Raw genomic sequence first — 25,777 nt, 5'->3', positions numbered from 1 at the left:
AGGTTATCACACTGGGAATGCAAGCCATAGTGGTCCGAGAGCCCTAGTATCTATGAAGATCATGGGTTTAAAAATAGAAAGAAACACAAAAGGTATGTAAAAGAAAGAAAAATAATAAGTATGAAAAGGCTGAATCTTTTTGTCAATTTAGTTATAAATGCAGGCAAAGTTACTACTAAGCAATTATAATAACTAAATCAAAATTTACGTAAAAGAGGAGCATGTAATAACAACATGCATGAATCAAACAAAAAACAAGATACCAACATGAATAAAACAAGGGGAGATAGTAATAAATTCATAAGAGATTTTTTTTTTCACCGTTGTTTTTTAGATATATGATACAGTAAATATTTGAGTTTCTGATATAGAGGATTCCAAATATAGGCAACTATAGAGCATACTCCTCAAAACATTTAGAAGTAGATAGTATTTATTTGTTATAATTTTGAGAATTAGGTCTAAATATACCTGACTAGAAACTGGTGCTGATAACGTGTTAAATATTTTACCAATAGAAAGGATGTTGGAGAGTAAAAGAAGTAAAGAAGTAAAAGTAGTGTAATAGTATTGCTCCGGTTATTTTTGCTTGTGCCATTTACACTTACATGACATTCTATATATATGGCCATGAGTAATATATTAAGAGTACAATAATTACCTACTCATATATAGCCATATGAGTTCACAAGTGTTTGGATCTATATGAACATTGTAAAATCAAATCAATAATTGGCATTCACCTTATCTTCTAACAATTATTATTATTATTATTATTATTATTATTATTATTATTATTATTATTATTATTATTATTATTATTATTATTATTATTATTTTAATTTGAATCAGTTTAATAATTTTGATTTCAATACTCATTTCTTTTAACCTGATTTCACTTTATAAACCCTAGTTGCCCCTTCTCCTTTTTCCCTTTTTCTTTCTAAAGTTCATAAATGTATGAGAAGTGTTTAATAAGCCGAACAATTGAATGTATTATAGTTTATTGAGTTTTATAAAAATACAAGTTGTTTCACTAATAAAGATTTATGAAGGATAAAAAATAATATTAATCCTTCTACATTAACATGAATCACATGGTAAATAACAATAATAAGCTAGCCTAACCATTTTCCTAAAAAAAAATTAAAAAAAAAAAACTCTTACTTCTACTTCCTCCGTTTCTTTTTAGTTGCATTTTTCTAAAATGAAAATTTCAAATTAATTGCATCACTTTCCAGTTAACTAAATAAACTCTCTTTATCTTTCTCCTATCACATGAGTCCATTTTTTTTATTCTCTCTATCTCTCTTAACTCTAAAAATTGCTTAGGACTTCGTAATTTACAAAGTAATGCAACAAAAACACCAGAGGAAGTATATTCTTAAGGTTTTCTTTACATTGGTTGTGAAGCCATATCCGTGCTGGTGTTCATAGAAGAAGGGGGTTGTTGGTGGCATACATGGAGGAAGAAGAAGCAAGTGTGGTGTGACTAATTCTTGGAGGAAAAAGGTACTAGAGCTTGGAGGAAGAAGAGAAATGTTAGTGTGCGTTTTCCAAGGCAAAAAAAATGATAAAAATAATGCTATATTAACATACTTTGTTAATACAAGATATAAATTGGGACAAGCTCTCGTGCTCCCTCATACAACGGCAACATTACTTGTAGCATTAACACGAATGGAAAAGTTAATATTGGACAACGTGCATAGACTACTAGTATAAAATTCAAATACTGGTCAAGACAATGTTTTAATCTTTTAAGCAAAATTTACAAGAGATCAACAAAATTACTTTTTATCCTACAACAGTGGCTCAACTGTCATTAAGCGCACATCACATGTAAAGATTGTACACTCAATCTGATTCACCAAAAGCGCTCATTGGAATCGAGCAATTGTCTATTTAGCTAGCTGTTGCACCTACTGAAGCAGCAAGTTCTTCCAATAACTCTTTCTGTTCCATAGTTGTGCAGGACTGCAAGAGAACAACCAGAATGTAAATTAACAAATGCTTGTCCAAAATGATTTCGAAATTCTCAAAGAGCAATAAGCTCCCAGCAAGATGTTTTACCTGGACAGCTGTCTCTATATCGCCTTCCAGAAAAGACGTGAGCTCAAAGTTCATTTTTAACCGGTGGTCTGTCACCCTATTATCCTGAAGAAATTTAGATTGTGAAAAATCACATACAACTCATCAAATGAGATCCAAATGCACCTCCAAGGACAAGTGACAATAAAGCTATTCAACTCGTTGTATTTTGGGTTTATCTTATACTTCTTTTTCCCATATTGAAGTATATTCACAATGTTAATATCATCCAAGAATAGTATGGCCAGCTAACAGCTAATTAGAATCATACCTTATAATTATATGTTCGAATTTTTTCAGCACGAGCACCAGTTCCAACCTATCATTTAGCAAAGTTACATGAGCATTTCGAAAGAAAAGATGATGCAAGCAAACTGTTATAAGTTCATCTATGAAAACAAACTAGGATACCATCTATTCCGTTCAGGAGAATTAACATTTTGGGTAACTGTTATAAGTTCATCTATGAGTCCTAACTACAGATGTAGACTGTAATGGTGGCAATGAGACATGATTCATTACCTAAATGCTACACTGACTTTTTTTTTTTCCCTTCCCACTAAACACTCAATTCCATGACAAGATAAGAAATTTGATGGTCAGCACTCAGCAGCTACCCTGATAACTAGGTTTATCAGCGTGTACTAGGCTAGCTATCAGTATAACCAAAGACAGAGACTAGGAGATGCCTGTCATAGGTGAACTCTACAAAAACTGGAAGACATCATTTTAGATTCACGTGGAGGACATATCCAAAGGATGCAATCCACGCTAATTGTGTAGCAAACAAAGCTCAATCACAAATAAAATGTTGTCCCTGTGCCATATTATGCTTAATTTTATATTCATGTACCAACCAGGCAAAATACAGTTCAATTTTCCACAGTGATTTAAAAGTCAAACCTGCAACTTTCGCTGATTTCTAATCTCCTCTTGCTGCTCACGCAACTTGATTTCATACCTGCAACATCATTGCATCAGTGAGTAAATCCAGCTTAAGAAATGGACATTTGAAAGCATGCATAGGAACACTTAAAACAGAAAAATAAATGATGCCATAATCCAGGAAATCTACAAAAACATAAATGATATAAGGGCATGCTCCTCAAGAATAAGAAATGCATATAAGTATGGTGATGACTTAATCCCCCTTTATGATGAAAGCACAAGTAGGATATATCTATCGGTTCTTTGAACAGTCAAAGGATAACAAGTCAAATCATTCCTACGCAACTTTCATAATGTATGTTGGCTGGATATTCAGCATTTGTTTGGTCTCCATCCTATTGAATACATGAACCAAAAAGGTCCAAAACTTAGAGAATTCTCCTAAAATATTCAAGGGTTATCCATTATGCCTTAGCATACAATGATATGTAGACTCAGGTACTCATGTGAGACATGCATGTTTTCAACTATTTCAAGTGTTCCCTAAATCATTCTATACAATTACATGTATTTGACCCAAGTGTCAAATATTCATAATAGCTATATTGGAGTATGGAATATCACGGGTACTTGAGAACGTGAGGTAAGATAAGATACGGTTAAAGATCATCACATATATTTGACCAAACTGCCCCATATATTTTTTTCAAATGAAACTTAGAATACCCTGATACTTCTAAATCTAGATTCTACTCTATTCACTTTTTATGTCTGAATCTATATTATCTGAAATTACTCTACTTATCCGAATTTATTTTGTTTGAAGTTAGTTGAACTTGTGTTAGTATCACAGCTTATTTTGTCTAATATAATAATATCATATAAACTTATCTGAACTTATTTTGTTTGAACTTGTATTATCGAACTTATATTGTTGAATTCTGCATAGAAGATCCTACACAAATATTTCATGCATAAGAGTAGTCAAACACCAGGTGCAATGCATGTACAGTTGAACAAATTCCACTGTGACAAGTATCAATAATTTTGTCCCTTACAATTTTGCTCTCAATAATTGCATCGCACGACTTCTGTTTCGAAGTTGTGTCCTTTCTTCTGTACAGAAAATACGAATTCCAGTAGGTTTGTGGACAAGATCTACAGCTGTTTCAACCTTGTTCACATTCTGACCTGAATTATAAAATAAATGCATGAGAATAAACAAAACAGTTAAAGAGCATAGACTGTGCATAAGAAAGAAAACACTTGAAGAATTGCAAAAACATTTATGATAATTTCACCGCATAAAACAACACGTGTTTTGTAAAGACCCATACCTCCAGCACCTCCAGATCTTGCTGTTGTTAGTTCAATATCTTTAGGATCAATGAATACTTCGACTTCATCAACCTGATTACAGCACAAGCCACAGTTAAATTCTCAAGGAAATATGGGTTACAAGGGAGAAGAGTGGTGTGTGGAAAATGTAACATATTACAAAGTGTTTCTTAAACACGATTTTAAGCAAGACCTGCCCTCCCCTACCCCCAGGTCAAATGTGAAACCTACTTCTCAACCTCACGGGCTTATGGATCACCTATTGAGGTAATTTGGTTCATCTTCTGACTTATTAACCATGCCTTCCCTCACGCAAGTGATTATTTTGATTCTTTTGCTTATTAATAGTCTAACATATCGTAGAATCAGCCAGATTGACAGATTGGACTGAAAATAGAGCTGGCAAAAGTTGACAAGACTCGAGAACACTACATGAATCAGAAGGCTTAAGTGATAGAATAATCCGGATTAATAGATTGAGCTGAAAATAGCTGGCAGGGTTGACATGAAACTGTTGGACAACCTTCACACTAACGTGTTTTCCGGCAGTTTCCTAGATTGAAAACTATAGGACACGACCTGACCAAAGGTAATTCCTGATCCTCAGTGTCGAAAACTATAGGACACAAATATCTGTGATAATCCGTCTATTTCCATCATCTGGTCAGTTGGTGAGAGTGAGAAGTTTGGGATATGATGTCCAAATTATATCAATGACAAGGTTATTGCCGCAATAGTGTTAACCACGCTAGTGAGAACTGATGTCCACTTCGGGCATAACCTAAGGCCAAATCCCTATCTTTCAGGTAGTGGAGGCAACCACCTCCGGGCCCCCACTATGCTCTTTGAGCCCCACGCTTCTTAGTTTATAAGACGAATGGCTGTAGCCACTTAACCGCTTTTATTTCCCACAATGCCTAAGGCTTATAGAGTCCTTTGACCAACTTCATGACTCTATATGATAAAATTAATAATGCATGTGGCCTATTAAAATTATTAATACAAAGAGGGGGCATGAGATACAATTTATAACTAAATGACTAACACGCACCAAACCATGCCCATTAATTTTCCTAATTCAACACTAATCCCACCATTGCCCAAAAGGTTCTGAAGTTTCACAAAGTCATCTCATGGTTTGAACCATGTCCAAAAACTTGCCCCTACATTTCACTCATTGAGGACTTTTCATGTATGATGTGTTAATCTCATCGGGAGTAATCACAATTTTCCGTAAAAAAAGCCAATTTTTAATCACATTGAAGATTGAACACTCATTGTGCATGAGCTTTGTTCAGGTCTAGGCTTTAAGGTGGCTTGTTCAATGGGCTTTGTTGAACCCATGAACTTCCTATTATTCCCAATAAAAATATCAATACCCTAATAATCCTTTGAGATTTTTTGTATAATCATGACTATCAACTACTTACTATCTCGCCCAATTGCCCCTAGCCTAGTTCTTAACTTTGTTTGAAACATCACAAGCATGTTTATCGCTTTTTTCCACACATCCTTTAGGACACCCAAACCTTTTTGATGTGGACCCCAATTAGCCCAAGTGGTGGACATCATCATCTCCCCCACCCCCTACAGGCTTTAAGGCATAAACTCTCAATGCCGGTCGCTCTTAGGTCTCGTAGATGCATATGTGCACATTGTCATAGAAATAAGACTCATACATGGCAATAACATATAATTTTGATGTTTTAAGGTTTCAACAGCCAAAGTGAACATTTAAACATTTTCAACCATTTCTCTGACTAATAGACATGTTTACAATTTAAACACCTCCAAAAGGAAGCTCTAGACTTTTCGTGTTTCATAGAATCATAGGTGACAAGAAGCAAGAAAAACTTATGATTTAAAAAAATATATGAAGTATATGACAATGCACACGGGAGATGATTAACATAAGACAATATACCATGTGCACCACATTTATTATTGTATTTTCAATTTAGATTACGGAATTTGAAAGAGCAACATTCAAGTAAAAGACTAAACTACTAAAGCCAGCATGTTGTATAGAGGTTCAGAAGAGACGTAGCATATTTAGATATCAGAGCCTTTCTGCCATGCCTAACACAATGATCAAAATATGCAATCATAGCAAATGTAAGGCATATAACTTCACAATTTTTGCACAACATCAATAGCTGTCCAGAAAATAACGTTTTGAAACAAGGATGAAGTCCTTTGTTGAAAGATGATAAAAGAGTATACCTCAGGCATGATGGCTACAGTTGCAGTAGAAGTGTGCACACGACCCTGGGTTTCTGTCAGAGGAACACGCTGAACTCGGTGCACGCCAGACTCGTATTTCAATTTGCTATACACACGTTTTCCTTTTATCTCCATCACAAATGTTTTGAATCCTCCTTTTTCAGCCTTTTGAAAATCAGAACTTCGTCAATGTACAACAAGAATTTAATGGTAAATTTGTAATTTGGCATGTTAAAACTACATACCTCTGAATATGATATTGGTGTAAACTTCCATGAATTCCGCTCACTGTACTTCTGATACATGCGCACCTACGAATTGCAAGAAAATATGCCAACTAAAATAACAACAAAGAGATAACTCACATAAGATCCACATGATACTAACTACTGCCACAAGCAAGTTTTTAGTTTTGTTTTTGAGTCTTTATAGGGGTGTAAGTGAAGGAAAAGTGGGTGGCGCGTTCATTAATAGGATAGTGACAGTAGCCATACACATACCTCAGAAATTCATTTCGGAATTGCATACTAAAGGAAGTATAGAGTAGCCTACAACTTGAGTGGTACAAAATAGTACAAGAAACTAATTTGCAGCAATAAATCATTAATTTTTTTGGCTCCAAGGTTCCAACATATCTATTTATTTAATGTCAAGTTGTTATTATGAGCAGTACTCCTGCCCTTTTAGACTAAAGATGAGGAGTATAGGCAATTTTTAAAAGATAGTGTATAAAGAAGAATTAAAATATTGATTGGGGTTTGGTATGAATGCTAAAATACAAGGACATGAAGTCTTATTGTCAATTACCACCCCTAAAAATGGCACTTTGTCAATTACTACCCTAAAAAATAAAGTTGTTAATTACTACCTTAAAAATTGATTCATTGTATGAATACTACCTCTAGTCATTTTTCGGCGAATTAGCCCAATTATGACTTTACATATCACCTTAAATCTAATTTACATCTTAGCTATTAAGAAAAACCATTGATAAGTGTGATTAAAATAGATTAAAATGACATAAATTACATTTTTCGGCTAAAAAGTAACGTCATTCATTAAATTTACCGGCTAATAAGGTGACTAATAGGTCACAAAGATGGGAATAAAATGTCATAAACTGCATTTAAGGTAATAATTGGGATAATTTACCGGAAAATGGCTAAAAGTTATAATCTAATAATTTTATCACTTTTACGGGTAGTAATTAGCAACTTATTTTACTTTTAAGGTAGTAATTAATAACTTTTATTTTTACGGGTAGTAATTTGCAAGACGCCTTTTATTGAGGTAATAATTGACAAAATTTCCTGAAATTTAATTGTAACAATGGAAGTATTTTTCATGGGGTGACTATATTAATGACAACAGTAGATGAAAAAAAAAAAAAAGGAGAGAGATTCTTATCTGATGAAGGAAGGGGTGGATCAGGATTTGACAAAGAGAGTTGGCAAGGGTTTGTAAATGACTACCATTGAGGGGTCATTTGATAGGTCATTTGATATTCTTAAAATTTTCAACTATTGATTAGGAAGAAATTCATGAATCAAATTCCACAAGGTCCCAACGTTTTTGAGAAATCCATCATTAAAAGTTACAGCTTCCTAAACAGAGCACTAAAGTTGGCCAAACATGTCTAAGATATAAATTTCACAAATTAAGTAACTTTCCATAAAAATTCATTTCCCATGTAAGCCTAAACAAGTAAAATGCAATTGGTTCATGAAAGATTCCAAAACGATGAGACTAAAGGTGAAAAATATTATTTCGTCACAAGAAACAAAAAAAATTAAATTGATGTGGAGAAGCAATCATTTTTATCCATCTACTTATGTTTAGGTATATAAGATGAGATCTGTGATGATACTTGTAAAATAAATATGGTTTATATGGTCTAGAAATTTTTTGTTACAAACATTGGTTATCTTTTTTAAGCCACGACTTTATGGTTAGTTCATGAATAAAATAAGATGTTTAGGGGGTCTTCAAGATTTGGGTTTGGGCTTTACGAGTAATTGGCATATATTATGGGCTTATTTATTAAGAATATTTTAGAATTAGGGTTATTGCTTTCAACTATATAATGCCATATGATGTAACATTAAGGGTGTTGAATTTTAAATTTTGAATATTGAGTGGAGCTTAGTGCTTGTTTATTGGGTAGTTCTAGAGCGAATTTTTGTGCCTTTTCTTATTGCTTACACACTTTGTAAACCCGGTAAACTCATCTTTAGGGATACATCTTTTACTATTTTATTTAATACTCATAATATCATATCAATTCTATGACATAATGACATATATTGGTCACATTATTGTTAAGCACTTACAGATGAGCCTGAGTAGAATTATATTTGAATGAATGTGTATAAATGGTTATTGTTAAATTTTCAAAAACAACTAACTTTTATATTGCCCTAATCTACTCCTGCATTTTATTAGTCATAACTCATGAGTTATAAGTTGTATTCATAAATTTTATTTTTAAATTCTTGCCTGCATGGCATGCCTATGTGGCCCATCTTAAGCTCCTAAAATACAATTAAATCAAATTTTCATTAATTTAAACATAGGATCTTACAGTGAAGAAATTAACAATCCTGCCATTGATTTATATTGTACTTTCATTTCAATATATATATATAATATAAGGCGGCAATTCTAAGACAAATATAGTATAGGGACACAAAATCATGTCTTAGTAATATTTGAAAGCAGGAAAAGAGATATGTACCTACAAGATCACCAACCCAAATTCCAGCTTCATCGCCTCCTGTACCAGCCCTAACTGCAATAACACAACATATTATAAAGTGGCATTACCAAACAAAACAAGATATTAAATTTAGATATGAATTTCAATATGGTAACTACTTGGTCAGTACTTTTGATTAGCCAACCCCCATGAATGAAAATGATATGCTCCCTCTATTTCCGAAAGTTAAACTACAGTACTCCTGTTTAAGGTTGGAAAAAGTTGGGTGTATGAAAAAGATGACTAAAGTAAGAGTGATGGAGTAAAATGTTGGTGAGTGTAAGAAAAGAAAGGATAAAGTAAGAGAGAGTGAGTAGAAAGGTGTAAATAATGTGGGATAAGGGGGATAAGGAAATAAAAAGGATAAGTAAAAAATCGAATAAAGTAAAAGTGAGTCAATTCTAAAACATCTGAAAAAGGAAAGTGAGTCAAAATTCAGAAACAAAGGGAGTATATTGTGACCAATTGGTTCAATTCCAAAGTTTTATTCAAAATGAAGGATATAGTAATAATAATACTAGTAGTAGTAGTAGTACTTGTAAGAGTTGTAACGTCAACTTATTCTTCTACCTTTCTTCTCCACCATACAGCCAGATGCACAACACATACTGAGCAACATCACATTATGTTCTCTAATCAAATTTTAGACTGATAAAGTGTTTCACAGAGTCGATCACATAGTGCATCTTCACAAAGTGTATGTCACTAGCTTAGTTCATAAACTGAATGGGGAAATCCGAAAATGAATAGATCAATGCTGTGAATCACCCCTCCAAAATTCAACATCTTTGTTCAATTCCTTAATCAATTAATGTACACTGCAATTAGTTCACCTTTCATAAACAGATTGGAGACTAGAGGAATCATGAAGAATCAGAGAAATGAAGGGCCCAGGACATGGACAGAGAAAACTGAGGAAAAGGATTCTTAATCCTCCATAATTTGTGTATACCACAATTAATGTTATATGAGTACTAAATGAAGAACAATAGTTGTGTTTGAAAGGAGAGGAGGAAAGAGAGATCAGAAGCACAGCAGTAGCAGGCCTGGCAAACATCAGCTCTCTATTTACCTTCCACCCAATATTCCTTAGTCCTCATCTCAAATCAGAGATATAACAAAAGGCCTAAAGAAGTTATAAAAGTATCTAGTGACTATTACTCAAATAAATAAATAAAACGAAAGAGACATAAGGGAAAGCAGAGATAGAGTGGAAGGGATGGAAAACCACCACCATAAAAAAAGTGTGAAAATCTTGTAAAAAATATATGTTGAACTACCAGGTTTAGAATGACAAATGACATACATTTTTCTTTAGGCCCAATTTTATGTTTAATATTTTAAGCTGGAACTGTGTTTTATTTCTTTTTACCAATATGTCCCTAGAGATCCATATTTTTACCAATGGCACAAGAGATATATTTTTTTACTAATATGTTTCCCAAGAGTGTTTTCTATACTAGTTTGTCACTTATTCTTAAACTAATTAGGCATTGGCTGGTTGAAGATAGAGGTAGCAATTGAAGCAGAAAACGACTTTGATGGGGGAGGGTGGGAGAGGTTCAAGATTTCCTTCGGCCTTTTCCTTTTCTGGCCAGTAATTTTCCTTTTGATTTTTTGCAAGGCTATCAGCAGAAATGATCCAAATTTTCAATTTATCCTATATTCAAAAAAAAAAAAAAAAAAAAAAAAAAATGCCACATTGGCAATTTACAGAAAATCTTTAGGAATGACATTGCCTGAAACTTAGCTAAAATCAGGGGCACCATGTGAATTTTAATTTTAAAACCATGAAGAAAATTTCAACATAAGAAAGCGCCACAAAGAATCTACCATTATAAACAATCAATAAATCAATAACTAAGAGTCTAAGACCAGTAAACACACAATAAGTTCAGTCAAATTTGCAATAAGTTCACTCAAATTTGCAGAAATTGAAAGACAAATTTTATTCACCAAGTGCAAGCATATACTAAATCTATGAAGTAGTTCTTTACTAATTTACTTTAAACATCATCAGCAATATATGGTGAAGTTGCACTTATTTATTTATTCAGTTGTCTTCATGGTCTCGCAGCCACTTCCATCCCATTTTTATTCACCATAAAGTTCTAGCACAAGGAAAAACATATCCTGGCCTGAAGTCCAAGATAAAGGGGCTACGCAATTGCAGTTAATCTAGGAGAATGGCAGAATCAGTAACATAAGATAACTTGACAATAAAGAAAGGGGTGGGGCACTTTAGGGAGTAGCATTACTTTTCAGTTACTAGTGGCTTGTAGATGAAGGAGAGAGAGGATGTTGAATATTGATGAAAGTAGTTTAGCATTTAGATGCTAATTGGAAGAGAAGCAAGCCTCTCAAAAGCTTATATATCCTTTACATTTCTGTAATTTCGGTATAACCAGATCATCTTCTCCTTCCTTTATTTTCTGCCATTAATGATGCCAAAGCTAACTTAGTTCTTAGTAGACTGGTGTATCCTATGGCCAATATGGACTACTATACATAAACAATTGCAGGTAAATACTGGAAAAAGATCATATTTTACCTTCAAGCAATATATTCCGAGCATCAAGAGGATCGGCAGGAAGAAGCAGCATCTGTCCATATTGCAATGTACAAAATTAGATTTTCAGTAAAAACAATGTCTGACAAATCAAAAATACATGAGATATATGTAACATAATCGAATATCCGAATATAATAAGCAAATAGAAGTAGAAACATTGTGAATTAGATAGCTAGTGAAGAATGATTCACCTTTATACTCTCCTCAAGCTCTTTGAGTTCATTGTTCAAAGTTTCTACTTCACTAACAATCATTTGTTCCATATCTTCATCCATGTCTTCTTCTTTCGCTAACGCTGTCATAAGAAAAAAATAAAATAAAAATTAATATAGACCTTTTAGAATTGTACCCTATGCAATGACAAGTTCATATATTATGATTTGACAAGATATTTGACTGAGTTATATAGTAGAGTAAGAGAAAGATGATAACCTTTAGCATCTTCTAATTGCTTCTCACACTCCTTAAATTTACGATAGGTTGAGACCACCTAATAAATCATTCAATTTATAAAAGATAAGTTAATGGCTGATAAAGATGTGCCCAAGATTAAGAGGGACAGAATAACAGAACCAGTAATACCTCATTAAGCTCTGAAACAGACTGTGCTAGTTTTTGGTATTCACTTGGGTTTGAGACTACATCTGGATCACCAAGCTTGACCTGTCATAAAAATTGAAATTCATCACAGTGATTGATTTATAACTTAACAGCGTTAAGCAAACGAATAGGATAGATGACGCTAAACCATAATGCCCATTATCTTTCCAAACAATTTTTAACTGATTTGGTTTTCAGTTTTTTACACATTGTATGTTTGTACTTATGAAGTCAAGACATTACTAAACAACAAAATCAAGAAGTTTGACACAAGCAAAGGATAAATAGAGCAATGAAGATTACAGGTCAAATAACCGCATATGCATAGTATTACATGTTGTAAACTTGTAACTGATGCAAGAAAGATTAACAGAAAGACAACAAGAGCACACAGATTTACGTAGTTCACTAACAATGTGTTAGCAACATCCATGGGTAGATACAAATTTACTGCACAACTCTGCCATCCAACGCACATCTGTGCATTGGCTCAAAACCATGCAAATGACATGCATAGGCACCAAAATACACCCTGACTCAAATCCAGACATATGCTAACAACCTGACTTCCAATAGCAATGATGTCACCAAAATACACAAGGGATGAGCCTAATTAACATCAAACACAACAGCTCAAAACCAAAGTCACATGGATCAGCTTAAAGAGCAAAATGAGCTAGACTTGGACTAAAACAGGATATAGAAGTATAAAACAGTTCAAAATTATTTTATATGAATGTTGTTCTTGAAATTACTTGGAAAGAATTTGCACCAACCACCCTCCGCCCCCCCCCCCCCCCCCCAACCCCAACCCCAACCCAAAAAATTATATATTACATCCGGCAGTCATAACTCTAAAGTAATTCTTTTATACAGAGTGCAAGCCAATGAGAGCAACCTGACAAAGGATGATGGTCTCACTAACACATGGATTTCCCCTCTACTAACTGCTTAACCCACTAACAAAAGTAAGGAAGAACGCATCAAATAAATAACAGATCCTAAAAATAGCACTTGTTTCTGCAACAATGAAGAAAGATATTTTTTTGCAGCATAGGCATTTAGCTGACTAGTCATGTGGAGCTGGCATGTACTTATAATTATTACCATTATTACAATCGTATAATTAGCTTCTGCGGTTCTGCCAACAGCAAGTATACTATAAGTTATCTTCCAAATACTACACTTAAGCTAATGACTTCTTAACTACAAAGAATCATCCGTTAAGGGATTTAGTGCAGTTTAAACATTTGGAATTGAATCACTATGTTATCAAGCCATGTAGTAGCGTAGTAGGCTACCCCATGACTCATGAAAGAGGAAGCAAGCAGCTGGAAGCTTGTGGCATGAATTTAAATTCTACAATCGAGTTGCAGGGCATTGTTTGACAGTTAAGCAGATAATAGTTAGGAAATCATTGGTTTTAGTGTACTGTTAGCAAGTCAATTTATATCAAGTGTGATACACATTTATGAAGTCATTGGTTCAAGTGTACTTTAGCAAGCCAATTAATATAAAATGTTGTTGGGACCTGGAAAAAGCCATCAATAGTACAAGGTCAGGAATCTAAGACAGACCCTAGTCACCCATATAGTTAGTATTTAACACTTAAAAAATTGTATATCCCTACATCCTCTTAACTTTGAAAGAAGTGTTAGAATTTGGCTTTATGGAGGAGTGTCAAACCACTTACAAGCTAAAATGTTTCAAAAAGCAATGGAATAGAAACTCCCAAGCATATAAGTCGCATGCTTCTCCTAGTCTCCCTAACTCCAAAGTAAAACCATTAATGTGTACAGAGACTGCAGACATGATTATGAAAATGGGAGCCATAAACTCATAACACCCTCTCACTTTTGAGTTCCTTTTAAACCTGAGAAAATGGAAAGGAAAACAGTAATCTTCATTGAGGAGAACCATCCAATAGGAGCCAAATCCTTTTCCAGTTACAAATGGTTAAAGGCCCAGATTATAAATAAGTCAGTCCAGATTTTGGTAGAAAAAGTTAAGGGTATATCATACTGTAGGATTGTAAGAAAAAAGCTAAATCATTCACGACCCATTTGGTAGGTGATAATAAATGTAGGTAATGGGAATGTTATTGTGTTGTATATCAGTATATATGTAGGAAATTTTTTTACAAAAAAAAATCATAAAGCAATTACCGAGGCCATAGTAAATAGTAATGCTAATTTACCACAAATATTTCAATTTTATCATAAATTTCATTACCATCCATTACAACTTTGCCGGGGGAGTGGTATTGGGTAGGAATGGAGATTTACGGAAAAAAAAAAAACAAAAAACCCTAAGTTCGAGAATAGTATGGCATTATCATGGACATTATAATGCTACTTTCCTTGCATTACACTCAAATTCATTCCTATTACTTATTACTAGCTACCAAATGGGCCGTTAATAGTACAAGAGAATTATATCCCCAAAACCATTTAGCAATGCAATGATAAACTCCCTTTGAATTAGTTAGTAAATATTTCTGTAATTTTCAAGTGCATATGCGTGTTTGTGGGTGGGTGGGGGCATCTTACATAGAAACACACATCCATGGGACTCAACACATACTTATTACAAGAAAAGGGTTCCTGAACTTTGCTATGCAGAAGTGTAAACCATTTTTCTTCGGCTTCTTCCATTTCTAATTCGAGGTTCTATTGATCAATTATCGTAAAAATCAAGTGTCCCCAATAAATTCCATTATCCACTTTCCAATCATGACAAAGTTAAAATCCGGGGATATATTGTCTTATTTTCCTCAACTAGATGCATGGGAACTCTCACATTAAGGTCACATTTCCCATTGCCAAAACTCCGAAACTCAAAATCTAAGGAAAATTGTCTTCTTGATTAACCAGAAAGTTTTTCTCCCTTATAGTCTCTTTACAATTACAAAATTACCTTTCCATTCCAATACCTCTTCAAATAAGCCAAAATAATTTCAAAACCACCTTTACCTCACTCCTTTTGTTTAAAATTTCAAAAAAAAATTACTAGTAATTTATTTCTATCATTTTCGCATTTCCGCATAACATTTCCTAATTGTATAAAAAATTGCATTCCACATTTCTCCGTTTCCACATTTTGTTTCCGGTTTCGGCACAACATAAACAACACAAATACTATAGCACAAGTGCACAACTATCAAGTATTTACAACCAAATTCCACCAATATTCTCCAACAATTCATGATTAAAAACTATATTCTCCAACAATTCATGATTAAAAACTAAACAAAAGAATGGCGCCAAATAATTGATAATCAATTACATACCGACAACTCTTTCCACGTCTTTTCAGCAGATTCAAGCTTAGCAATTAGATAAGGTTCCTGCAAATAAAAAAAAATTTTAAAAAATGAAATTCGAGAAATATATCCAGAAATTGAAGAAAAGTTGAGATAATCGGAAATAGAAAACAAACAGCCATGCAAACGATGCCGGAGCTCCGGCGAAGCTTCGGAGAAGGCCATAGAAGAAAGCTAGGAGTTCGGCGGCTGCGAGCGAAATTGTGCGTGGAAAGGAAGCGACTTGAGGGCGCTGAGACCCGAAGATTGAAGCTCGTTGATAGACCATTCATGGCTGTTTGAGAGAGAGTACAAGGTCTACACGATAAAGAGGTTATATGGCGCGGAGAATGAAATTGTGGATAAAATAAAATGCTCTTTACTTAAAACCCCCAAACTCTATGCCTTTGATACAAGGATTACTCCCTCCATTTTATAATTGTAAATTTGTAATAGTAGACCTTATACTTTCTCCGTGTTTTAATACTTTCTCCGTGTTTTAATACTTTTTCCGCTTTCTTAAAATACAAGTATTACTTGCAACACACTATAAATGAAAAGTTATATTAGAGAAAATATATACTATTTTTCTTATTTAAAGCACGTGGCCCACTAAATTACACTCCTAACATTCACTCATCTCATTTTAAAGTGTATTATATCATATGAACTCCACATTTCTTAAATATCGTGAAAAATTATGTGTTGCAACTATTAAAAAACGGAGGAATTATTAGTTTTAGGAAATTTATATGGTACTCCCTTTGTCCCGAAAAAAATGGGATGTTGCACTTTTTCACTCCTCATATACGTAGTATTAGATTTGAACAAAAAAAAAAAACACATACACATTTTTTTATCATAAATTATGTTGTTAAATAGATATTAATATAAAGTTTCATAATATAATTTTTTTTTTTACTATCTTCGTTTCATATTATTTGCAACGATTAAACAGTTTTCCTATCTGATTTATGTCAAATCGTTGCAAATAATATAAAACGGAGGTAGTAATAATTTTCATTAATATTTAATTATATAAAAATAAGAAAAGTTTGACTATGTCAATTATTCTAGGACATAGGGGGTATGATCATAAGGTGAATTTTATAATACAAAGTATATTTAATTGTTAGTATGACATATCCTGCTTGCTTGTTGTCAAAAAAAAAAAAAAAAAAAATTTGTTAGTATGAGATAAATAATAATAATAAAATAAAATTTTAAAAAAAGTGGTTTAAGTGGAGTTAGCAGGAGAAAGAAACAATAAAATATCGCTTCTTCAAAAAAAAAAAAAATTATGCAAGTGAGATTAATGGGAGAGAGAAATAAGAGTAATAAAATAATAGTAGGTCCATACCAAATTAGGAATTGTTGCAATTATTATAAAATGGATGTAAAATAAAAATGTTGCGATTATCGAAACAGATGGAGTAATGGATAAGGTCATTAAAATGTCATGGAAGAGTGGTTTAGGATACGCCACAAATGGAGTCAGCCTGAAATGGAGTCAGCCTGAATTTGAGTTGGATTAACAATGACTTTACTCTACTCAAGCATGGCAGAAGCTTGATAAAATGTATGTGTACTCAACCGACATGGATGAATTTATTACCCTGAGATGATCATACAATATTACAATGACTTAACTTGATTGAGGTATCCTCATAAACCATTTGATAAATCTATATAAGTAGTAACAAGCCCGTTCAGTGGGATGACCTAAGTTCAATATGAGTATAAGGTCCTATCGATTGGGCTGCCTGCACGTTGAGATGGAAAGAGCACTCTCAATGTAGTACAACTGTACAAGCCATCTGCTTGAAGTCCTATGATCTGGTTATTATATGCCATGGTGGTTGTGAGCTTGAATGTTTTTCGCATAATCATATTTTAAATGCTGGAATTATGTAGTTCATTTTGCAGCTTGACTAGCTCTGTTTAATGGGGTAGAGCAAGTGTACAAAGTATCATCCTTTCGGTTTCGGGTGACAACCTTGGTGGAACTCAGCATTGTTTAAGTTTATGCTTTTCATAAAATGCTCTCCGAACCCTGTTCATTCTCTTGAAGAAAAAAAATAATAAAACCTAGCTCGATCTGTAAACGAAAAAAGATTGGAAGGGGGGAGGGGATAGAGGAACCAAGGGGGAAAAAAATGAACCTTTCTCCACTTTCGAGTAATATGCTAAACATGAGCTTTCTAACCTTAATGTCAGAAACTGTCTAACCTTCAAAGCCAAGAATATACAACAATTGATAATGAACCCAGATACCATTAACAGTTACATAAAATGTATACAATGCTTCAATCAACTAAAATAGCCTTGAAAGGCATGGGTCTCCAAACTCTCGAGCATTTTTTGCTAGCTAACATGAGGATAATAATGAGCATCCTAGTCTTTTTTCTGTCAATAAGCCTTGATATTCACTCTGAACCCCTACAATACAAATGCATCAACAATATAGAAAACAAAAATCAGACACTGGCTCTACAAGACTACAAAAGTGCAATAAAAAAAATACAGTAAAATGATACATCTCAAAACAGTATATCAGAAAAGCAGAGGAAAATAGGATATGGAACCCCGGTGGATACCTCTAAGGATATACACTTATGAATAACTTGCGAAGGAGCTCAGTCAAACTATGAACAAAAGCTGTTCATTTGGTAAATACGGAGTATGAGCTTGAACAAAAGTTTTGGGGCGTTTAATAAGCAAACCTAGCAGTAACAACTAGCATTCATCTCATTTAGGCTTGGCAACAGCTTGTTCATATTCATTTATGAGCTCGTTAAAGTTAGTTTATAAGCCAATATGTAACTTGCTTTCTCAACTTTGGGCCTTTGGATAAAATTGTTTACCAAAGGAAATGGGATTTGAAATAAAACTCTTAAATTAACATGCCAAGATCTCTCTCTTCCTCTAAGCAAGAAACAAGGTTCTAACTCCCATGGAGAGTGTATGTAGAAGTAGTAACAATATAATGTCTTAGGAGTATAAAAATAATTTTCGTTTACGTAGTAATTGCTATTTGCTAATGGTACTTACTACTTAGTAGTGTATTTTTCAAAATGAGAACAAATTAGTACAATCATTGACAGAATTATAATGGACTAAGAGCAATTTTAATGGACTACGACTAATATGTCAGCTACTTAGCTATATAGTATTTTCCAAATTATAGACCAATATTATGTAATGATTTAAAGTTTGATTGAGGTCTGAAACAACATACATTATATCTTATGAAACTAGAATGATAACATCATTTTTTAACGTTAAGGGTTCGTTTGGCATCATTATGGTTTTCGGTTTTTTGTTTTTCAAAATCATATGATATATGTCATATAATGAATAAAAAATTAGTCAAATTTATTAAACTCATGATAATTTTGAAAATTGACAACAAAAAAGTGAAAACACCTTTTTCTTGTTTCATGTTTTTGGTTTTTTGTTTTCCAAAAAACTGAAAACAAAAAACAATGCCAAACAAACCCTAAAACAATAGCTTAAGTTTATCAAACAATCGTACATTCCAATCTTAAGATAATTGCTAACGACCTATCAATCCTCGTGTATCGAAAATGAAAAAAATTAATTACATAGAAACAACAATTTATATCAATATGATTTTCTGGTTGAGATTAAATAAAAATAAAGAAGTGCCATTTTCAATTATCCGCAAACTATGTCTCAATGTCAAAGGAATTTCATGTGGCCATATAATAAGAGGGGGGGGGGGGGGGGGGGGGGGGGGGGGGGGCTAGTGGTTGAAAAGGGGATGAGACATTAGGTTAACAAATTCTCTCATTGTCATGATAAACCCTTTTTTTCCTTTTCTTCTTTTTTTTTTTTTTTTTTTGTGTTTCATTTACAATTGGCCTTATCTAATTAATGGTATTTCTTGAATATAAAAGAAATTTATTTGAGTTACGGTAAATATACAATGCAAAATATGATATGCCTCAATTGTGAAAACCGAGAGCTTCAAACTTTGGGCCGAATATAAAACATTGGGCTTGTTTCTCTTATAAAAAGTCGTGTGAACACTATTTATATCTTTCCATAATATAGTGATACGATCGTATCTTTATAAATGGACAAATATCTGTCGTATTGTTAATATCCCAAGTTTCCAATATTATACCTTTCCCTCTACTCAACAAAGACTGAGTTGGCTGACCAAAATAATTTGCCTAATATGATGGATTCCTTAAAATGTGGGTTTAATTTGCCAATTGCTACACTCTTCACCTTCCCAAACAACCTTTAACAGTCCTTATAATTAAGTGGTACATAGCTGTAATAAAAAATTAAAATAAAAAATAAAAAAAAAAAACTCTACCAATTTGAACAAACACTATAAACTTGGTAGAAAATCATCTTTCTTTTTCTTAACATGGAAATATAGATTTACTTCTGTTTTTTTAATTTCTCAACTCTATTTATTGACTTTGTTTTAATACTAACACATTGGGTTACACCTCAAGAAAAACTAAGAAGTTCATCAAAGGTTAGTCCTTTTTACTCTATACACATCTCATTTTCCTTGGTAAACTTCAAGAAATCAAACTAATCTTGCTTTTTTAACCCTTTTTAGGCAGAGAAAATGAAGGATTCCTCTGTTTTTCCTGGTTTCGAGTCTTTCAACACCGCGAACAATGAAAGGAACAGCAGTGAATATGATGCTAAAACGGATTTCAAAGAGGTCAGGAAAAATAACAATTCAATTCTCTTATGCTTGATTGAACCCGTGCATTAGCACGTGATACATTCTTTGCATGAATAAATAATCATAACATCAAATGTGTAAGTTGTTTTTTTTTTTTTTTTTTTTTATTTATATATATATTGATGTGCATAGAAATTGTGACAAAAGTGACTTCTCTATTTATGTACATACATACATACACAAGGGCGAAGCCAGGATTTTCAAGTCCTGGGTGCCAAACTTGTTAGATTAATTGGCAAAAGTTTTCATTTGTTTTGTGTTTATCTGAGCAGATTTTGAAAGAGGCTAAGAAATATGCTAAACAGAAGAAACAGAAGCAAGCAATAGCAGAAAAAAGTGGCAAAAAACAAGGGAGTTCAAGTGGAGTGAAAAAGGGTGGCAAGAAGTCATGGAAAACTGCCTTGCTTTCATTTTGGAAATCATCATCAACCAAGAAGGCTAAGAAGCAGGCCAAGGAAACTCCTAAGCAACAGGGCAATGTGTCGGGCCCCATTCATGGCGGCGCTGGAGGAGCTGCAACCGCCATTGGTGCCGGATACTGGCCCCAGCTTGTGTTCTCAGGGCCGCTCACTAACATGTTTCATCAGAGGAAGAGGGAGGATGACATACCATATGTTATCCTAGAGAGGCTTAATGAACCTGAATATGATGCCAAAACTTATGGTCCTGTTTACTCAGTTCCTTAACTAACTTTTGGAATGTAGCAAGTGTATGGCTTGCTTGGTTGGTTAAGATAGATTTGTCCTAGGAAAATCAATAGTCAATGCAATGGACCATCTTGTCAATTTTGATATTCCGGAGTTATTATTAATGTAAGGTTTTGGTTTTTTATATTAAATAAATGGTTGAGAACTTTAGATTGATTATATTGCAATGACAATTGATTTCTTAGAAAAAAATATTTTTAAGCTTTAAATTTAATTAATTGCTCAGAGAATATACTAGTTTATCTCTGTGATAAACGAAAACTTGTTTAATTATCACAAAGATTAACTAGTCCTCAAAATCATAGCAAAAGATATACACCCATCAAATTTATTTTAGATCTGTGATTTTTTTTTTTAATTTTTTTTTTTTTAATATATAAATCTATGATTTTGGGACTAAGGTTGTTGTTGTTGTTGTATAAATCTATGATTTTGGTCTTGAGGATCAGAAGAAAGAAAACAAATAGTTAAGACTAAGAAATAAACGAAATCTGAAGAATGATTTCAGCTAGTGCATAAAGCAGTGGCAGGTAATAGATTATTTGGCAAATTGGCGATGATGATACATCTTCAGGCGAATCAAAAGCCCTGTGATGCAGAGAAAATAGAGAAAGAAGGGATGATGAATCTTCAGGCAAATCAAAAGCCCAGTGATGCAGAGAAAGAAGAGAAGAAAGGGCCTGTGATGCAGAGAATATAGAGAAAGAAGGGATGATGAATCTTCAGGCGAATCAAAAGCCCTGTGATGCAGAGAAATAAGAGAAGAAAAGGAGGAGAAAGGTAACATACAACTAATTTCAGGTGATCCTTTTAAGTGATCCTGTTCTTTTTCACAATTATTGGGTTGATCATTATATCCCAATATTGACCCTTAGAGACCCTACAAAAGCCTTGTCTAATAAGATAGTTGATGGGTCATAGCCCTTTTAACATGATCAGACCCTAGTTCCGATTGAATTGCCATGTCCAATAACCAGGTATAGCTGTTTAGGTAAGCATAATCAAATTCTTAAAATGGTTGTAATCGCCAATTATGGAACTTGGATAAACCTGACCCATGATCCAGGAGTCTTGACATGCAAAATGTCAGAGATGTGGATTAAGCACTGAGAAGAGCCTTAACATGGAGACACTGTCAACATATATACTAACTTTACCAGCTTAAGGTGAAAAGTTTAATCTGTTAATGTGTGAGAACAGCCGTGTCCATACTATGTCAACATGGGTATGGCAAGGCTAGTGACGAGTCCAAGCATAAATGAACAACACGTTGTCAAATATCACCATATGTGTACTCAATATTTACCTTTTAGGTACAAAAACCCGCCACAAATTGTGATACAGAGTTGGGTATCAAATCCAAGGTTGGAAGCTAAGTTATCTACAGGTGCCAGTTAGAGGAAATATCCTTTTAGAGGCAGCATTTAATTGCATCAAGGAGGGTAGATTCATTGAAAGTCTATATATTCATTTGGATGTATCATTATGCTTTTCATAAACTTTGTCATTGATCCTTTTGTGAAATTCTAATCAAAGAGTATAATGAGGGATCTTTGAGGCCTAAGAAGCAGGGTTGGTGCTAAGAGAAAAAAAAAAGTATTTTATGAAGACAGATTTGGTGCGTAGCAAGGAGGTAAGGGTTATAGCAGATTGGTGTCAAAACACATTACTCGTAGTATTATATCAAAATAGTGCTAATGACATTTTCTTCTTCCGCCTGAGGCCCATACAGCATATTGTTACTGAGAGCAAAGATAAATTGTGTTAAACTGGATGTCTGGATGAAGGCAAGGGCTTTCAGGTCAATAGCAGACTCTACTCACACCTCTTTCAACACTATCATATGGCATTCTATCTATTGAGGCTGTATTCTGTGCAAGTTGGAGCAAAAGGTTGGAGGGTCAAACACTGGACCCTTCAATTTTTTGGCTCAAGATCTGCCACTGAGTTGGAGATTTTGGTTGATCACATTGTCAAGAGAATCAAACACATTATCAAGATATCAAGATTTACTTCTGGTGTCAAAATACCCTAAATTTCATGACTATCCATACAGTTAAAGTATCCGAATAAAAGGCTCAATGACACACAGCAAAACTTGGAAACACCTTTGAACATACCTAGAACAATTAATAGCAAAAATGGTGGATTAAGTGACAATATGAGTGAAGACCCAAGCTATTTGTTCATGGTGGAAAATATTTAAACAATAAAATAATCGTGTACAAGTAACCCCGAGAGTTCTCTTCACCCACTGCAATCGCTTCATATACTAGCCAGACTCCCAACATAATCCTTATATCATCAAGATGTGTTGTTTAACTCAAATCTCTCAATTTAAGCCTACTTTTGCTTTAGGTTAATCATAGTTTCCCCGAATAGACGAACAATATAATACTTCATATTAGAATATTCCAATCCTCAAGACACCAACATAAGAATTTCAGTTCAATTTCTCACTCAAATTCATCCTTGAACAAATTTTACACACTATCACAATAATCAATCAAACTAATATCAACCAATAGTCACAAATTTCAATTCAAAACCCAATAATTCAATTTCAAACCCACCATCATTTCAATTCAATTCCAAATCAAATCATTCTTCAAAAAATGTCACAGCAATAAAACAATACAAACACAACTTAATCCAAAACCCTAAAACTCAAACCACGCATTAAAATCAAACAAAACTCAGCAAAATCAAGTAAACCCAAAAAACAAAATAAGGGTTTCAATTCCAATTACCTCTATTTACAATAACGATCAGCCTTCTTCTTAACACGATCTTCAAGAGCTTCTTCAACAGACTTAGATTTAGCAGCTTTAGGATCATACCCAAATTTCTTAGCCTCAACAGGAAAAAGGTCGTCGTATTTCATCTTTTTGGCAGCATCAATGGTGTAAATACCATCTCCAGAAGCAGTAGTATCAATGGAGGATTGCTGTTCATCTAGAATATCAGATGGTTGAATTTCTTTGTTTTTCTTCTTCTTTTTCTTCTTGTCAATGGTTTTTGCGCGAGTTGCTAGTTCTCCACCTTTGAAACTTAAGCGACCTCCTTTAACTCTCTCGTATGGATTGTCTGACATCTGCAATGGCTGTAGAGAGGTACAGTAATGGCGGTGGTAGAGGAAGCTGCACTATGTATGGTTGAGGAAGGAGCGAGAGGGTGGAAGATTGAATTGGGGATTCTATTACCCAATTTTTTTTTTTTTTTTTTTTTTGTTTTTTGAATTTGCCTCACCTGCTTTAGTAGAGCGTAACTCCAATTATATTCGAATCTGATTCGTATAGTGTCATGGAGGATGAGTCTCCCAACAAGAGTTTTCTGTATTTGGTGAAACTCGAACTTGATATCTCTCTTAAAAGGATATCAAGTTGTTTACTATTTTCCTTTTAAAAATTTTTAAAAAAAAGGTATGTCTTACTCCCTTCATTTTTAAATATCTTCTCTGTTTCGGGGTTTTTTGTATTCCTTGGGAGAGTTACATCACCAAGACCGGATTCTTGCGCCTGTACCTGCAAAATAACAGAGACTCCGAGTGGTAGGAGCTCCGCCTCCGACGATCAAGTTAGAACCTGTCGAAAAATAATAAAAAGTGCGAAAAAGATAAATTGAGATTTTCTCGGATTCCTCGACCAGATTTTTTCTCTGATGTGAGAGAATTGATTGTTGTAATAAATGAACGTATCCAAAATTGGGGGAAATCTTCCTATTTATAGAGTCATTAGAAAACATGCCCTCTCTTAGGTCACTCTGACCTAGATTTGGTGGGCTGCGTCGTTTTACGGCTTTTTCGGGAATTGGGCCCTAAAGGCCGCCTTTTTCTTTGCTGATTGGGAATGCCACGTGTCAACTGGTAAGTGGTCCTTGTGGGACATGTCCTGTGGTGACACGTGTCCCATTCTAATTGGGCCACGTAGCATGGGTATTTTTAACCAAATCATGTCCGCTTTTCTTTTTCGGCCGTTTTTAAATAGTATACTTCCTTATTTGGAAAGCTTTTACAATATTTAATTCCTTTCTCTCAATTAGTGGACCTAACATAAATCATATTTTATTAATTTTATATTTTATCTCCTCCAATTCTTTCAACTACTTTTACTTTTTACAATTTCTTATTCTTCCACTTACGCCACTACCTTCATATTTTATTACTTTCTCAAATTTCTCCTAAAACTCCGCCTATTGAGAAATGGAGCAAGTATTTAATAACGGAGGGAGTAGTAATTTAGTACCGCTAAATAATCAATGTTTATGCTATATTAGAGGTGATAAAAATTTGGGTCGGGTCACACTAGGTCGGCACATAGCATCAAATTTCATGTCTAAACTCGTAAAATAAAGACGTCAGGCTTATATGATACTCCCTATGTCCCATTATTTTGCCCCATTATCATTTTTTGGGTCAAATTTTGAAAACTTTGTCCATAAATTACCGTTAATCTATAAAAGATAATATAATCATGAGTGGTTTTGTTAGATTCGTCTCATTATATAATTTATTAATATCACGTTTTTATAATTTTTACGTTTTTGGAAATAAAGATACAGAGATTTT

At 33.7% G+C, this 25,777-nt stretch overlaps 2 protein-coding genes across 2 annotated transcripts; both read right to left on the bottom strand.

Annotated features, from left to right (window-relative positions):
* Positions 1–1,625: 1,625 nt before the first annotated feature.
* Positions 1,626–16,159, bottom strand: LOC145572161 (peptide chain release factor APG3, chloroplastic-like). The gene is made up of 15 exons (XM_081631181.1): positions 15,906–16,159; positions 15,757–15,813; positions 12,450–12,530; positions 12,300–12,357; positions 12,059–12,162; positions 11,847–11,898; positions 9,279–9,328; positions 6,786–6,851; positions 6,541–6,705; positions 4,317–4,389; positions 4,038–4,170; positions 2,995–3,052; positions 2,363–2,410; positions 2,074–2,157; positions 1,626–1,977 (listed from the first exon to the last, which is right to left on the bottom strand). Exons 1-15 carry the CDS (start codon positions 16,059–16,061, stop codon positions 1,906–1,908), a joined length of 1,257 nt encoding a protein of 418 aa, XP_081487307.1. The 5' UTR covers positions 16,062–16,159; the 3' UTR covers positions 1,626–1,905.
* Positions 16,160–17,916: 1,757 nt separating this feature from the next.
* LOC145572160 (uncharacterized) lies at positions 17,917–24,457 on the bottom strand. The gene is made up of 2 exons (XM_081631180.1): positions 23,961–24,457; positions 17,917–18,207 (listed from the first exon to the last, which is right to left on the bottom strand). Exon 1 carries the CDS (start codon positions 24,302–24,304, stop codon positions 23,963–23,965), a length of 342 nt encoding a protein of 113 aa, XP_081487306.1. The 5' UTR covers positions 24,305–24,457; the 3' UTR covers positions 17,917–18,207; positions 23,961–23,962.
* Between the last annotated feature and the right edge of the window lie 1,320 nt (positions 24,458–25,777).

This window comes from Chenopodium album, chromosome 12, assembly GCF_948465745.1.
Source record: "Chenopodium album chromosome 12, dcCheAlbu1.1, whole genome shotgun sequence".
Taxonomy (NCBI): domain Eukaryota; kingdom Viridiplantae; phylum Streptophyta; class Magnoliopsida; order Caryophyllales; family Amaranthaceae; genus Chenopodium; species Chenopodium album.
This window is presented reverse-complemented; position numbering and strand designations above follow the sequence as displayed.

Excerpts from the sequence above, each read along its gene's own strand:
- LOC145572161 (XM_081631181.1), bottom strand. The coding sequence starts at position 16,061 with ATGAATGGTCTATCAACGAGCTTCAATCTTCGGGTCTCAGCGCCCTCA. Across the intron at positions 9,329-11,846 it reads TCGGAATATATTGCTTGAAG|TTAGGGCTGGTACAGGAGGC; the intron begins GTAAAATATGAT and ends GTGTTATTGCAG. Across the intron at positions 2,411-2,994 it reads GAAATCAGCGAAAGTTGCAG|GTTGGAACTGGTGCTCGTGC; the intron begins GTTTGACTTTTA and ends GCTAAATGATAG.
- LOC145572160 (XM_081631180.1), bottom strand. The coding sequence starts at position 24,304 with ATGTCAGACAATCCATACGAGAGAGTTAAAGGAGGTCGCTTAAGTTTC.